General features: G+C 38.8%; 1 protein-coding gene across 1 annotated transcript; it reads right to left on the bottom strand.

Annotated features, from left to right (window-relative positions):
- Positions 1–9,892: 9,892 nt before the first annotated feature.
- On the bottom strand, positions 9,893–13,556 carry LOC116214283 (selenium-binding protein 2). Its single transcript, XM_031549681.1, has 7 exons — positions 13,235–13,556; positions 11,878–12,073; positions 11,563–11,790; positions 11,025–11,256; positions 10,808–10,915; positions 10,444–10,716; positions 9,893–10,355 (listed from the first exon to the last, which is right to left on the bottom strand). Exons 1-7 carry the CDS (start codon positions 13,353–13,355, stop codon positions 10,074–10,076), a joined length of 1,440 nt encoding a protein of 479 aa, XP_031405541.1. The 5' UTR covers positions 13,356–13,556; the 3' UTR covers positions 9,893–10,073.
- Positions 13,557–16,635: the final 3,079 nt, after the last annotated feature.

Genomic DNA, 16,635 nt, shown 5'->3' with positions numbered 1-16,635 from the left:
TTTCCAAGTTTTATGATTTGCGAGGAAATTGGTTTACACAAGCTTTTTCATAAATAAAATTGGTAAAGCAATCAACCTAGAAGAACTTTACCCCTTAGTGGGCCGATCCAACTCGAATGGATTAATCGGGGCCCAATTGAGTTTTCGGATACTAGGATTCACACCGAAAAAAATTGACATGTAGAAATCAACTTATAGAAATTTTGTGTATATATATATATGGTTGACAACACCCTAATAATTGAAGGAAAAATAGTGAATTCATTTACTAACTCATAATTTAATATATATTATATAGAAATTAAATGATAATAGTAATATTATAATTAATAATAATATATTAATATAAAAAAATATCATGTATGAAAGAATATTTCAAATTTTCGATCAACTATTGTCATATCATTAATAAATATATATATATATCCATGATTAAGAAAAATAAAGAATTATTTATAATTTATAACCTTAAAATCAATTTAAAAATTTTATGAGTTATTGCTAAGCTTATAGAAGCTCAATTAAGTAAATTTCTCATTCAAGCAAATGGGTGGGTCATTGTATCCAAAAGTATTCAAATTTATAAAAATTAATATATGAAATATCAATTAATATAAAGAGAAAGCAAATAGTTAGTTTAAAATTTTAATAGGTTCTAAGAGTATTATTCCTTCAGCAAATAAAACAAACGAGTTGATCTAAAAATATTCAAATTGATAATTAAATTGATAATTGAAATAATTTATATGTTACATGAATTCCGTAGTTAAGAACTTTTGATATATATTTGATATGTATTCTTTTATTACAAGTATGCATTTACTGCATTAAAGTTTACTAAACAAATGCACCAGTGCTACAAACGGGAAAAAAGAGAGAGAGAAATGATCAGGAAAAATAAAGAAAGAAAATAAGAAGGGGGACCGGTGAGAAAAATAGAGAGAGAGTGGAGGTGGAAAGAAAAGTGGGTGAATGAACTAGAAAGTTACTTGATGAAATTATTAAATTGTCCAAAATATAGTGGTTGTAATTAATTAAAGATGATGTATTATGGGCATTTTGAGAAATAAAAAGTGACATCAAAAGCGAAGGTTTCGCTTTATATAATAGTATAATTACAATATAAAAAATAACCTATTGCATATTGATATAAACTATAAATTTATATACCAATTATTGATTTCATATATTTAAATTTTTATGATAATATTTTCTTTATAGAATTCGTGCTACACACAGATATGATAAACTGGTGAATATTTAATGATATGTAAACAATAAATATATATTTTAAGGGAAAAATGCACTATTAGTCCTAAACCTCTTCTTTGGTCTTTGTTGTCCTCAACATTTCACGTTTTACATTGTGGTCCGGCTGTCCATTTTTTCCTTAAAAAAGATATTTTCCATCCAAATATTAATTTTAAATAATAATTATAATTCTAAAAATATTTTTTAAAAATTTAAAACAAGGAAGAATGGCAAACAGAAAGATGACAGGGGGAGGAGGAGGCGAGGGCCATCATAGAAGGTCATGCACCCCTCAATTAGCGTTTTTGACGACCAAGGAGGTCACTAATAGCCACCACCCCTCAATCAAGGTCGCCAATGACCTCACTAGTTATTGTCGCCAGTGGTCGCCAATAATCTCCCGCCACCCAATTACTAGAAAATTAAGGAAAACAATAATAGTAATCAGGAAGGGGAAGAAGGGTAGGGGAACCCGTCTTGCCTCCACCAAGCCCCCCACTTTCCCTCCTTCCCATCCTGTTCGATTCTTCCCCTTCATTTTTCTGAAAGAAAGAATATTTTTGAAATTATAATTATTATAAAAAAAATAGGTTGCGTTTGGTAATAGGATGGAGTTTAACTCCATTCCATTCCAAATATTAATGTAATATTTAAGTGGGGTTGTAATGATGATTAAAAAAAAGAATGTGTGATAATTTATTATTAAATAAGAGAAAAAGATTAAAAAAGTAATAATTATATTATTGAATTGATGGAAGAATGGAGTGGAGTTGAAGAATTTATTATTAAAAATTAATTGTAATAATGATTAGGAAAAATTATGTCTAAAAATTTATTATTAAATGGGAGAAAAAAGCAAAATAGTAATGATTATATTTTTGAATTTGAGAAAAAAAATGGAGTGGAATAGAGTTGTAATAGAGACATTACCAAATGAATTTAATTGATAAAATACGATTTTTAACAGCCAAACATGGACAACCGGACCAAAACGATAAAAAAAAAAACGTGAAACATGGAGGACAAGAACAACAAAAGAAAAGGTTCACGACCAAAGTAACAAAAACGTCAAAAATTGAGGATGAAGATTTTTTTTTCCAATATTTTAACGAGTAATAAAACCCATGTTGTAATTTTTTTGGTGTGGTAGAATTCAGGTTCCTAATACCAATACAGATTCGCAGTTTCCTTAATTTTTTTTCTTTCAATTACAACAGGAACAATATTTGCATGCCACTCCACGTAAATGGCCATTAGCATGAAATTAGTGTTGATGAGGCGTCCGACCTTCTCCTTTACATTCAAGACAACGTCATTTTGCATCCTTCTTGAAAGTTGCTAAGTATGGCTTGTACCTAGCTTTATTGAAAATCAGTGATCAATAAGATCTCGGCAAAGTGCTAGCATTTCGCCATATTCCCACGCTGATCAATCCTTATACTCCTTTAAGATTTTAAGTACTGCAACATAAAGTACAGATAAATGTAAGGTGTTCAATTCGATCTTGTCGAAGGTCCTTTACATCTTTACAAGACGAACATGATTCACGAAATAAGAAAGAATAACTGCCATCATGAGGATTCTTGAAGGGTGGATTTTAAGGATGACCCAAAAAAAATAATAAGTCTCTTGTTAGTCAGTGATAAACTTATTTTTTAGAGTAAATTAATAATTTGGTCCTCGAAAGATGCATGTTACATCAAATCTCACCTCAAAATTTTTTTTACATCAAATTTAATCTTGACAGATTAAGTATACATCAAATGGCCCATTCCGTTAGACTGTTGTTCAATAATGGATGGGAAAAATCTGATGTGGCATTAAATTAGCAATTTGCCTCTTGAGAGATTGGTGTTATATTAATTCTGACCTCCAAAAAAAATTTATATCGAATGGACCATGACAGACTAAGTGTACATCAATTGACCACTTTCATAACCAGAGCCCAGAACCGCTTCTTGTGCCTGAGCCTCCACTTCCACCACCTCCTCCCCCTCTTCCACCACCTCCTCCTTACCCACCACTACCATGTCCATATCGACTTCCGGATCCATATCCTGAGCCAGAGCCACCGTAGCCTGACCCTCTTCCACCACTACCGCTTCTTCCTCTACCGCCTTTGCCACCACCATTGTCGCTACCGTCTCCAAAGCCACTTCTTGAGCCATAACCTGGTCTAGAGTTGTGTGAACCGCCACCACCTGCACCACCACCACCTCTATCACCTCCTTAGATCGACCTCTCCTGGACAGTTTCGGCACAGCGAGGCTAGATCTAACTTTTCCACAACCAAATATCGCCGAAAAATAGGAGATTTGGCCATTGTTAGGGTCAGCCGAAACCCTAGATCGCTCAGAGGTCTTCGACGATCCTTACAGTAGGCTCAACGATCCTCGCAATGGACTCGGCAACGTCGACCGAAGGTCGTCGAGCGCTCATGAGCCGAGGATGAGCCTTTGGGGCCCTGAAAAAGAAGCGATCTGCTGAGTCGAGACTGCCATGAGTTCGAGGCTTATGCGAACCAAGCCTCTTGAGCCTATGTCTCGCTGAGCTGGGTGCTCGCCACCCCACGAGCTTGGCCCGCTAGTCCAACGCAAACCCACCCATGGGTCTCCGGATGGTTGGCTCAGGAGAGCACACATGGTGGGGAGCCACCATGATGCTGTTCATCTTCTTCACAAAGAAGATGAACAGTATCTTTTTTAATTTTTATTATTTTCAATTTATGGTTAGATTTATCTTTTCCTGATATGGTTTGGGTTACAGATCTGGATATGGTTCAATTTTTTTTTATTATTTTAAAACATATGGAACATACTCGGCCAATCATCATGTGTCACGTGGCACTGTTTTTTTTTTTATGGGTAAAAGGCCTGGAGGGGGAGACTAGCGTAGCAACCCTCCTTTGGAAATCAGAGGGGCTCCATAGCCGCCATGGAATGTTTCATTTGCCCGAATGAGTAAAGGGCTCGGTAAGACATAGCCCATCTAAGTCACCATGACCCCACCAAAGCGCACAGTGGACCAGAACAGCTCTCGTAGGGTAGAGGATAAGAGTCTACTAATGCAAACGCTTTCACGTTTAAGTCGAGTTTCCACTTCCACCACCTCCTCCCCCTCTTCCACCACCTCCTCCTTACCCACCACTACCATGTCCATATCGACTTCCGGATCCATATCCTGAGCCAGAGCCACCGTAGCCTGACCCTCTTCCACCACTACCGCTTCTTCCTCTACCGCCTTTGCCACCACCATTGTCGCTACTGTCTCCAAAGCCACTTCTTGAGCCATAACCTGGTCTAGAGTTGTGTGAACCGCCACCACCTGCACCACCACCACCTCTATCACCTCCTTAGATCGACCTCTCCTGGACAGTTTCGGCACAGCGAGGCTAGATCTAACTTTTCCACAACCAAATATCGCCGAAAAATAGGAGATTTGGCCATTGTTAGGGTCAGCCGAAACCCTAGATCGCTCAAAGGTCTTCGACGATCCTTACAGTAGGCTCGACGATCCTCGCAATGGACTCGGCAACGTCGACCGAAGGTCGTCGAGCGCTCATGAGCCGAGGATGAGCCTTTGGGGCCCTGAAAAAGAAGCGATCTGCTGAGTCGAGACTGCCATGAGTTCGAGGCTTATGCGAACCAAGCCTCTTGAGCCTATGTCTCGCTGAGCTGGGTGCTCGCCACCCCACGAGCTTGGCCCGCTAGTCCAACGCAAACCCACCCATGGGTCTCCGGATGGTTGGCTCAGGAGAGCACACATGGTGGGGAGCCACCATGATGCTGTTCATCTTCTTCACAAAGAAGATGAACAGTATCTTTTTTAATTTTTATTATTTTCAATTTATGGTTAGATTTATCTTTTCCTGATATGGTTTGGGTTACAGATCTGGATATGGTTCAATTTTTTTTTATTATTTAAAAACATATGGAACATACTCGGCCAATCATCATGTGTCACGTGGCACTGTTTTTTTTTTTTTATGGGTAAAAGGCCTGGAGGGGGAGACTAGCGTAGCAACCCTCCTTTGGAAATCAGAGGGGCTCCATAGCCGCCATGGAATGTTTCATTTGCCCGAATGAGTAAAGGACTCGGTAAGACATAGCCCATCTAAGTCACCATGACCCCACCAAAGCGCACAGTGGACCAGAACAGCTCTCGTAGGGTAGAGGATAAGAGTCTACTAATGCAAACGCTTTCACGTTTAAGTCGAGTTTCCACTTCCACCACCTCCTCCCCCTCTTCCACCACCTCTTCCTTACCCACCACTACCATGTCCATATCGACTTCCGGATCCATATCCTGAGCCAGAGCCACCGTAGCCTGACCCTCTTCCACCACTACCGCTTCTTCCTCTACCGCCTTTGCCACCACCATTGTCGCTACCGTCTCCAAAGCCACTTCTTGAGCCATAACCTGGTCTAGAGTTGTGTGAACCGCCACCACCTGCACCACCACCACCTCTATCACCTCCTTAGATCGACCTCTCCTAGACAGTTTCGGCACAGCGAGGCTAGATCTAACTTTTCCACAACCAAATATCGCCGAAAAATAGGAGATTTGGCCATTGTTAGGGTCAGCCGAAACCCTAGATCGCTCAGAGGTCTTCGACGATCCTTACAGTAGGCTCGACGATCCTCGCAATGGACTCGGCAACGTCGACCGAAGGTCGTCGAGCGCTCATGAGCCGAGGATGAGCCTTTGGGGCCCTGAAAAAGAAGCGATATGCTGAGTCGAGACTGCCATGAGTTCGAGGCTTATGCGAACCAAGCCTCTTGAGCCTATGTCTCGCTGAGCTGGGTGCTCGCCACCCCACGAGCTTGGCCCGCTAGTCCAACGCAAACCCACCCATGGGTCTCCGGATGGTTGGCTCAGGAGAGCACACATGGTGGGGAGCCACCATGATGCTGTTCATCTTCTTCACAAAGAAGATGAACAGTATCTTTTTTAATTTTTATTATTTTCAATTTATGGTTAGATTTATCTTTTCCTGATATGGTTTGGGTTACAGATCTGGATATGGTTCAATTTTTTTTATTATTTAAAAACATATGGAACATACTCGGCCAATCATCATGTGTCACGTGGCACTGTTTTTTTTTTTTTATGGGTAAAAGGCCTGGAGGGGGAGACTAGCGTAGCAACCCTCCTTTGGAAATCAGAGGGGCTCCACAGCCGCCATGGAATGTTTCATTTGCCCGAATGAGTAAAGGGCTCGGTAAGACATAGCCCATCTAAGTCACCATGACCCCACCAAAGCGCACAGTGGACCAGAACAGCTCTCGTAGGGTAGAGGATAAGAGTCTACTAATGCAAACGCTTTCACGTTTAAGTCGAGTTTCGACCCCTTAACCTTCCCTTTGGAAGACGAAATCCGTTACCAGCTGGGCTACCACCTTGGTGGTGTCACGTGGCACTATTATGTATACGTCAGCAATTCCGGTTAAAGTTAATGGAGATATTGATGAAATGAGTCAATTGATGTACACTTAATCTGTCAAGGTCCAATTTGATATAACATCAATCTTTCGATGGACAAATCATTAATCAACGAATGCCATATCAGATATAGAATGTCACATTAGATTTTTCCGTCCATTATTGAATAGCAATCTGATGAAAGAGCCTATTTGATGTACAGTTAATCTATCAATGTTTAATTTGATGTAAAAAAAAATTGATGTACACTTAATCTGTCAAGGTCCAATTTGATATAGCATCAATATTTCGATGGACAAATCATTAATCAACGAATGCCATATCAGATTTAGAATGTCACATTAGATTTTTCCGTCCATTATTGAACGGCAGTATGACGAAAGAGCCCATTTGATGTACAGTTAATCTATCAATGTTTAATTTGATGTAAAAAATTTATTAAGGTCAGATTTGATGTAACATGCATCTCTGGAGGACCAAATTATTAATTTACTATATTTTTTACTAAGTCATCTTATTATCTTGTAATAGTGAGTTATCTTTTTGAAGAACAAGTTTCTTGTTATACTAAAAAAATAATAAGTTTCTTGTTCAAAAATAAGTGTCTTGTTGTTTAACAAGTTTCTTATTATTTCGTTATCGATACTCATCCTACAAACTGTGAAGTAGCAGCTTCCAAAAAGTTCCTTTTAAGGAGCCTCCTAATATAAGTTTATCCCAAGAAAGAATCTGACCCATAAAATCGGCAAGGATAGAACTCATGCTCCCATCTAAAATATAATTCATAATAATACAGAACAAATATTCTGCCGTCGTCAAGCAAGGAACTGGGCTTCATATTTTGGTCCAGCCACCTTGTGGTTATCACGCCCAAGCCATTCACAAAGCGCTAAGCCCATCTCTATGCAGAGTTAATTTTAGGCGTAAAAAAGTCCTGATGGACCGGTTTTAGTATGCTAAAAATATTTCTAGTCGGTATGATCAATGATCTTTGGGGCTTTTGTGGTGAGAATCAATTTTTAGTATGTTAGTTTTTCTCTATAGGACCTCAGTGTTTTATATCAGTCGCATATTTTTCTTCTTATAATTCATATCCTTTTCATGTGTATATTTTATCGTAAAGGGGTCTCGAGAATTGTTAATCCTAGATCGAAAAATCAATAAAAAAATTGGTTTCGCTACTCTATCGATTTTAGGCTTTTGGATTGTATACCTAGCAGGAATTACAAAAATTCCAGTTGGATATGGATAACAATCAAGTTGGCAATAAGCAATCATCCTACATAAGATTAGCACTTAATTAGTTTCCTTATTTTTGTTACTAATTCTATGTTCATAGCCTGCCATGTAACTTAAAAAGAAAGAAATTATCAGCAACATGTGTTGGCTCAAATAGTATAACGCTTGTTCTTCTTAAGTAATGTTTCGAATTCGAGTCTCGAAAGGCAAGTTTCCAAGGCCCATGGACACGTCTACGTAATAGTTCGTAATCGCTCTATTCTGTTCAAACATATATGTTGTACTCTGATCTCAATACCGCTAGTATCTGTTCCACCTTTTCACTTGTGCTAATCATATCGCATCATTGGATAAGGTGCGCCATAAAATATACGGTTTAGAATTGGACGACAAATGGTTTACCAATATGTGCCGTGTTAACACGAAGTTAATAGATGGTCATATTCTTAATTAACTAGTGTACAAGGCACACCATTCGCTGTCCGATACTGTTGGGATCGGGTTCGAAGGGATTGAACGTTGAGCTGAACTTCTTTCATACATTAGCAATAAGATGACAAAGATGGGTCTCAGATTGGCGTGGGGGCTGGGGATTATGAAAGCTCATCTATCCATAGGTGGTGATGCAATTTCTTTTTTCATCTGTATCGCCCGGTATCTAGAAATTCTATGGACCCATAACTCATGAGTCTAATCGATCCATTAATGAATAAAACTCTCCTAATCGTGGATTCTCTTCATTTACAATACTAAAGAATATGATCTTGCTCAATGAAAACAAACGTGGATCATCTGAATCAATAATACTTGTGGTGACACGATTTCTTTGGTCACACCGAGAAGAGAGGGGCTAGATTATGCAACGTGATTGGGTTGTATTCGTTTAGCATCCGCTCTAGTGGCTGGGCTTGACGAACAAATATTCGGTGAGTATTATTTAGCCATTCGATTGTGTAATATCCAATTTTTAAAAGTGGAAAACCGATCCGATCTGACTTACAAATTTCCACTTGTAAATATTCTGATTAGTTGTTACTTATCCATTCAACTAATATATTTTTTAGGCTTGCTCTCCTGTTGTAATGTTTGGGGAGGACTCCATGACTCGTTTCTTAAAGGGACAAAGAAAAATAGCGTTGACTTTAAGAAATTTCTCAGAGGCCTTCCAAGACGCTGAAAGTCGTACTTATTTTCAAATCCCTGGGGATAATGTTAGACTCTACCAATTCGATTCGAAATACTCAGCAGAAACTCCAGTCTAAATCAATCATGCGGACAAGAACCTTGTATCTGAGGGACCTGTCCCTGCTGCTATTTGTAGTCTTCTATTGCCAATCCTCAATCCTAATCCTCGACCAATTCCTCCATTACAACGCGTCGGTCCTAATATCGCTCCTCTCGATCACATCCATCTGCCACTATGTCTTCCTCCACCTTAAGCTCGGGAAGATCTTCGACTCCCAATACTGGAGTGCATACCCCCTTGTGCTGGCTTACCTAGTCACGGCTGATGACAGCACCAACTGGAACTCATCACGGGCCTGGCTGGTGATTATCGTCGGATTGTTGTTTCTCGCGGTTTATGGCATGACTGTTGCGATTTTGAGCTATCTTCGTCCATCGGAGCAACGGGAGGGGAATCAGGAAACTGCCAGCACTCCGCTGTTGGTGGAGATCTCTTTCGTGTTCATTGGCAATGGTCTTGCAATTATAGGAAGAGGATTGATCCCTGGGGAGAGCCTTGGATGGGCAATTGTGGGAGCAGCCATTATGTTGTTTATTGCCCTGCTGTTCTTTTTCTGTTTTGTGCATTGTTCAATCAAAGATTGAATCTCAGATCCATCCTCATACAGAATAGCAGAGGAAAAGCAGAAAAATTAATGGGTAATGTATAACCAATTCTGTTCCTCCAGAGAAAGTTCCATTCGTGTGGCATCGATTGTCCATCACATCTTCAATAGATTCAGATTCAATCTGGAAGATTTCTATATATTAACCCGTAGACTCATTTATTCCGTCAAGCAATTACAAGCACTACATTAACTGTAGTCTACGTAGAAGACTGCTCATAACTTTCAGCGATGAAACAAACTACAACATCGATAATTTATTTAGTTGTGCGAGCATATGTTACATGCTTCTTAGACCCATATGTCGGAGGTGCAATCTCCGCCAGGATACCTCATCTCGTGGGCCAGGGATGGGCCATCAGGCTCAGCTGCAAAGTCCACAAAGAAATTCGAGTTTATTGCAAGACCGCCCTTCTCTGTGTCCACGTCAATCTGCAACATGTGGGAACCCTTCTTCACGAGCTCGGGGTAGAACTGGTGGTCCCAGGTGCTGTAGAGCGAGTTGGTAACATAGAGACGCTTCCCGTCTAAGCTAAGCTGGATCATCTGGGGCCCTCCTCTCAGACGATTTCCCTGAACAGCACAGAGAATCTCGAATATGAAGCGAATAACCGAGTTACAGAGATGGCACGATAAAAAGAAGATACGTATCTACACAAACCTTGATCTCAGGGACATCAAACTGCCGTGTCTTTCCATCTTCTCCCTCGGCCAAGACTTTGCTCCCTTTCTGAATCTGTCCCCCGACCCACACTTGTCCAGTCAGCACGGGATTTTTGGAGTCCTCAATGTTATACTGCCTCACGTCCCCGTGAAGCCAGTTCACAAAGTACAGAAATCGATCATCGAGCGATATCAGAAAATCAGTTATAAGCCCAGGCATTTCAGGGAGGATCCAGTTCTGCACTTTCAGTGGCTTGACAGATATTGCCACCTGTAGAAATAAGCCGGGCAACATGTTTAAATTCCAGTCATAAACCGGAAAAATACATCTACATAGCATGTAAATATTTAATGCACGTTACCTCGTGGCCCCATGAGTCATCGTCATTCTTGAAGAACCGCACCATATTGCTGGTTAATGCACACCCAACAAATCCCATGGCTTTGGATGGATCATGCAGGAACCTTATCTGTAAAGGTAGTGTAGTCCATTTCAACTGTGAACTACATTGAAAGAAAAGAAAGGCCTAGATAGCATAATTGGTTCTAACTGGCTTTTTGCTTGGATTTAATAATTACCTCGAGAGGTAGAAGCCCTGTACTGCCAAGATCCATTGTTTGCTTCAGTTCACCATCGGGCCAGGCATACACGAACAAATGCCTACCGTATAGACCATCTGATATGTGCTGAAGATTAAATCCTTTGGTGAAAGCAGCAGGGGCACCCCACGAGGAGCTGATCATTGTCTTGTATCGAGGTTGGTACCAGAAATCATAGCCAAACAGTGGGCTGTGCCCAGATTTCTCCCACCTTAACGCATGAGCAGAGACAGCAAAAGGGTTCACATTTCCGTAAGTCAATCATAGATTTTTTTATTTTATTTTTTGGATAATTTAAAGCTGGTGTAAAGAAACCAATGCGTCCTATCATTTGTTTCGAATGTATCCAAATTTATTAGCTACAGCCTGACCATGGGGAATGAACTTAACATAAAAGTTTTTAGATGGCTATGATTTACATCTATGACCAGGGGAATGAACTCAACCAAGTCAAGTCCTTATTAGACTACTGAAGCTTTCACAAACATAAAAGTTAATAGCCATTAAAAGTCATTACCTTCCTTTCACATTGAAATCAGAGTCAAGGAGAAGAAAGCCATTCCCTTCAGCCTTTCCATCTTTATCCCCGAGGCAGGAGATCATTATATCACCAGAGGCAAGACAATGGGAAGTGTGGGGATATGCCAGTCCTGTCTTCTGAACAATATCCGAAGGCTGAACAACTTTGTGGAGAGATGGAGCCCTCGGGTCGGTCTTCGTATCGATCACATAAATACGACCAGAGCTACAAAATTCAGCAGATTAATTGAGAAATAAGAACCGGTCATGAAGAAATTACAATTTCCCAAATTCAATCATGCTTGATACTTACATGAGCGATGGGAGGATCAGGAATCGCCTGTCAGCGGAAGGATCTCCATGGCAAGAGCTGCATGCATTCCAACCAGAATGGTGCAATTCATCGTTTAGGTATGGGACAGGCAGCCTGTGGATGACTTTCGAGTAACTAGGCGAGCTTGGGTCCACATCGACTGTAGCCAAATAATCTGGTTTCTCTATTCCGGTACCTGCAAAAGTGCAAGTGCTGAATATCACGGGATATATCTACGTAATCAGACCCTTAACAGCTCGAATTGATCACCAGTATATAATATAATTGGACCAACATATTACCACGATTAGCGTGGCCAAAAAAAAAAAACCATCATTAGCTTACAAATGATGATTGAAGGACATCTCAGCTGCTTAAACCGTATAGTATAAATTAGTTCGTTCCTTATGACCGAGTCGCCTTTGGAAAAAGCATAGAAGAAGGCTTGGATTAACAAGATACTCATGCATATAGCGGCAGATTATATATACACACTGAATTTACAAATTACAACGGCTCCTATATTGCATTACATATATATATATATTCGGTTGCAAGAGATTCCCATCGCCAAGTACGATGATGTATTGCATCTTATTTCCTCCTTCAATCCTCATGATTCAATTATAAATCAGCAGCCCCTTTTCATACTTGAAACACTCAGGAAACATAATCAAACTAAACAATCCATTGACAAAGGACACATTCAGTTTTGAAACAGAAAAATAGACATTACCATTCAGGAAACTTAATCAAACTAGACATTACCCGAGCACAAAAATAGAAAACTCAGGAAACTTAATCAAACTAAACAATCCATTGACACAGGACACATTCAGTTTTGAAACAGAAACATCACTATGATACTCAGAGATGTCGGTAAGTCATACTCATGTCATGGACTCTGTTAAATTCTTCATGACCCATACGGGGTTTGAGCCCACACCAATCTAAAAACTCGAGCTGAATGATGGTGGAACCAAAGCCCCATAAAAACCCGACTATTTTTCTTTCTATCCTGGTGAGGGATTTAATCTCTCTATTAGGAATATGACACAAATTAGAGCAAGATCACGACCTGTTATCAACCAATTCGACAGTAATACCCAGAAATCATTTTGCTAAACTGAACATAATACATTCAACATGACCGGACCGGACCAATAACTCACGAAACTAGCATTACAACCGGGGAAACCGGAAAGCGAACGTAAACAGCATCGACATGATCCGAGCCATTTCCGGAACAAACAGATTAACCATATGTACTACCTGATGCTTGAGATTACTCGGACCAGTTAGACAAAGAACATACAAAATGCTGAGCCTTGGGCTTACCGGTGATCAGGGGAATTACCTGAATAGACGCAGGTGACATAGATGAGAGCCTCTCTGGGGCCAGACATGGCCTCCAACGGGGTGGCGTAGCCGGGCCCCTTCTTGCAACAGGCGCGATCGTTCCCCACTGCTGCGGCCATCTCTCTTTTTTTTTTCCGTGGGTCGAACGACAGAGGGCAAAGTTGCAAGAAGGAGAAGAAGGAGAAGAGAAGGAGATGATTGATTGATGACGACGAGCGAGGCCGATGGTGGTGGTGGTGGTGGTGGCGGGGCCCAGAGCAGAGCACATGCAGCGAAGGAGTGGCAGAAATCCGTGACGGTTTGGTTGGACAGTCCTGTGCTGCACCCAGAGACCCATCTATTTATGCTTACGGGCGGTAGCCCGGAACTTGCGGATATTTTGGCGGATGTCCCCACAAATTACTTTATATGCATTTTGACTCCTCGATTGCTCGTGATTTACATTCATGCCTCATTGGTTGATCTTTTTTATTTTATTTTATTTTATTTTTAACCCCATTTATTCTGCTAATGCAGTTGCAACGCTTCCTTTCAATCGCTCTGGCTAAAAAATTAATAATTTCCATGCGTAAGAGGAAAATACGAATACAAATGGATCGGATATAATCCTTTATATTCATCAATATGATCTAACAAATAGCAAGTCCTAGCAAAGAGCAAGTCATAAAAAATAGCAGAACAGTCATCTCACTTTTCACTAATCTCGAAAAGAATTTTATCATCTAGTAAAAGTCAATGTGATTAAGAAATGGGTCTTAGTGCAGTGGTACAGAGCGTTGATTCGAAATAAAGAGGTCTTCAGTTTGATTCTCACTAGTGGGAGTTACGTGCCTTTTATTTCGGTTTATTTCTATCCTTGTATTAGACTAATAGGTCTCTTTTATTGACGAAAAAATTAATGTGATTGGTCTTATATTTTTAGAAAATTAAATTTTATTTAAATTTCTTCGGGGAGACGGATCAATGGACATTGGACAAGGTAGCCCAAATATTAATTGCTGCAATGAGAAACATTATGAAAGTTCAGGGAGGTGATTGATTGAACAAATATTTTCCAAATATTCACAGTCTGAACCCAAAACTATGGATAATTGCAAAAGCATCCTCCCCGAAACAGTGTTGAGTCTTTAGCGCATGAATGGCTAGGTCAGCTCCCTTACCGTATCGGGATAATAGCGTGGCAGATCGAGATGAACTCGTTTGTCTGTATGTTGCTGAATATTCTGTCTCTGTACGATAATATGATAATGCGTCCAGGTGGGATGTACCAATAAAATAACACTTCTATCTCTAACTATGTTTAAGGAAAAACAATAATTAATATCTCTCCCTTGATTCTGCACATTTCTTTAATTTGATCCCTTTTTTTGGCTGGAAATTCGGATTACGATATTTTAAAATATATTATTGATCGAAAGAGTTTTACTTACCCAACTCGGCTCGATTCTAGATTAATCAGGGTTTTCATATGGCTTTTTGAATACTAAGTGGTATAGACAAATATTTATATATTTATAATTTTCTTTTATCATAGGTAACATAGATTATGCTAATGTAATTCTGGAACTAGATATAGATTCACGCATTATGTGGGTTTATAAGAAAGTTGATTTATTTGATAAAAGTTTTTAATATTTGATGTTTGAGTCGAGAAATTCTCTTCTTCTTTCTTACGAAAATCTTAATATTTATTCACAGATTCCAATATAAGGATTGATCAATCTAACTTCGTGAAACAAAAAGAATATATAGGAAATGAAGTTTTCGAAAATTCTATGAGAAATAATATACTATATATTATATATTCCTCCCTTCCATTTCCTTCCCTTTCCTTTTATCCGGGATTGCTTCCCTTTCCTTTTATCCAAACAAATCCTGAAGGATGAGAATATTTGGGATGTACATGGAGGAATTGGCATAATTTTTGCATTTAGCCATGGAAATGGACTAGTGAACCATAGATTATTCGAACTGCCTAATTTTATGTTTGGGGATTAAGTATTTACTAAATAAGAACTTAAGGGCAAACTTGTAAAGCACAAAAACATGGGAACCGCAGCGTGGCTTTCATCGACTTTTTGGTCTTCGGTGATTGTCATTGGAATCTTGGCCGATTCAATAGGCTGGCTGAAGATTTGCGTTACAGGATTATTTTAATTGTTTCATGAGTGGTGGAAGCCGATTCCATCACTCTTCGTGCAATCAAATAAGAAGCAAATAAAATGATCTTATCACTTGACTTTTAATCTTAATTGGTTAACACCAACGCGTTACGGGAGATTATTATCTGTAATGGAACTAGGTAAGATCGAAAGCGAAAAAAAAAACTAGTTAATTCACGCATTGCATGGATTATATTTGTAATGAAAATTACTATACACTACATTTTTTTTCCTCTGCAATGCACAGGACTTTATTATAAATATAATGATTGTATTTACATATTCGTACTTTAAAGTTTTTAGTTAAATATAAAAAATTTAATAAAGAATTAATTCTTTTTCTATAATATATAATATCTAATAATTATATCCACGTATCTTAAAGAATTGTGATTAATTCAAATATTACTACTATATTAGAGAAGGACTAGCAATGTAACTTTTTCAAAATTATCATTTATCTAATTCGGTCAAAAATTAATACGTCAAGTTTTAAGGTTAATTTTGTAATTATCTTAATTTTTTAAGGACATATTAAAATTAAAATATTTCACGTCGAAACATATTTATGCATATATATTAAAATTATTACCTATTTTTTATTTATAAATGACAACTCAATGAAAACGAGCTAAAGGACCAACTTTTAGGTAAGAATTGGTTGCTAGAACTCTGAATTAGTTTAGTTTTATTTTTAGTTTTAGTTTTGTTTTAATTTGAATTTTGTTTTTATAGGTTAATTAGTTTTTTTGGTGTTTTTAATTGGTTTTTGAGATAGTTCCTTGAATGATGGCTATTGATGTCATATGTGATGCTCTCGGGAGATGTCAGAAGCATTAAAAGAGCTCGAGGATCGTGATAGAAATTGGGATTGCTTAAAGAAGAATGAAGACGCTTAGCATTTTGTGCTACAACACAGGAAACTCTATGCGGCATCACTCTACATGTATTCGGATCTGTGGAAAGTATGTGGTAGTGCACATTGAAAAGTGCTGCAGCAAACAACTTTGTTCGTGCGGAACTGAAGATTTCTTGGATCAAAAGTTATTTTGGGCAATTTTTGGACTTGAAGACATCATGATGGAGATACTTTATATTAGAATATCTTGAAGGCCAAGACTAGAACCCAATGGATTTCTCTTATCTCATTTTAGAAAATTTACTTTGGAATCACAGGAAATTAGAATTATAGATTTGGTAGAAAATTTATTGGGATTCTTTTGGGATATTTAAGGGC

This window comes from Punica granatum, chromosome 7, assembly GCF_007655135.1.
Source record: "Punica granatum isolate Tunisia-2019 chromosome 7, ASM765513v2, whole genome shotgun sequence".
Classification (NCBI taxonomy): Eukaryota; Viridiplantae; Streptophyta; class Magnoliopsida; order Myrtales; family Lythraceae; genus Punica; species Punica granatum.
This window is presented reverse-complemented; position numbering and strand designations above follow the sequence as displayed.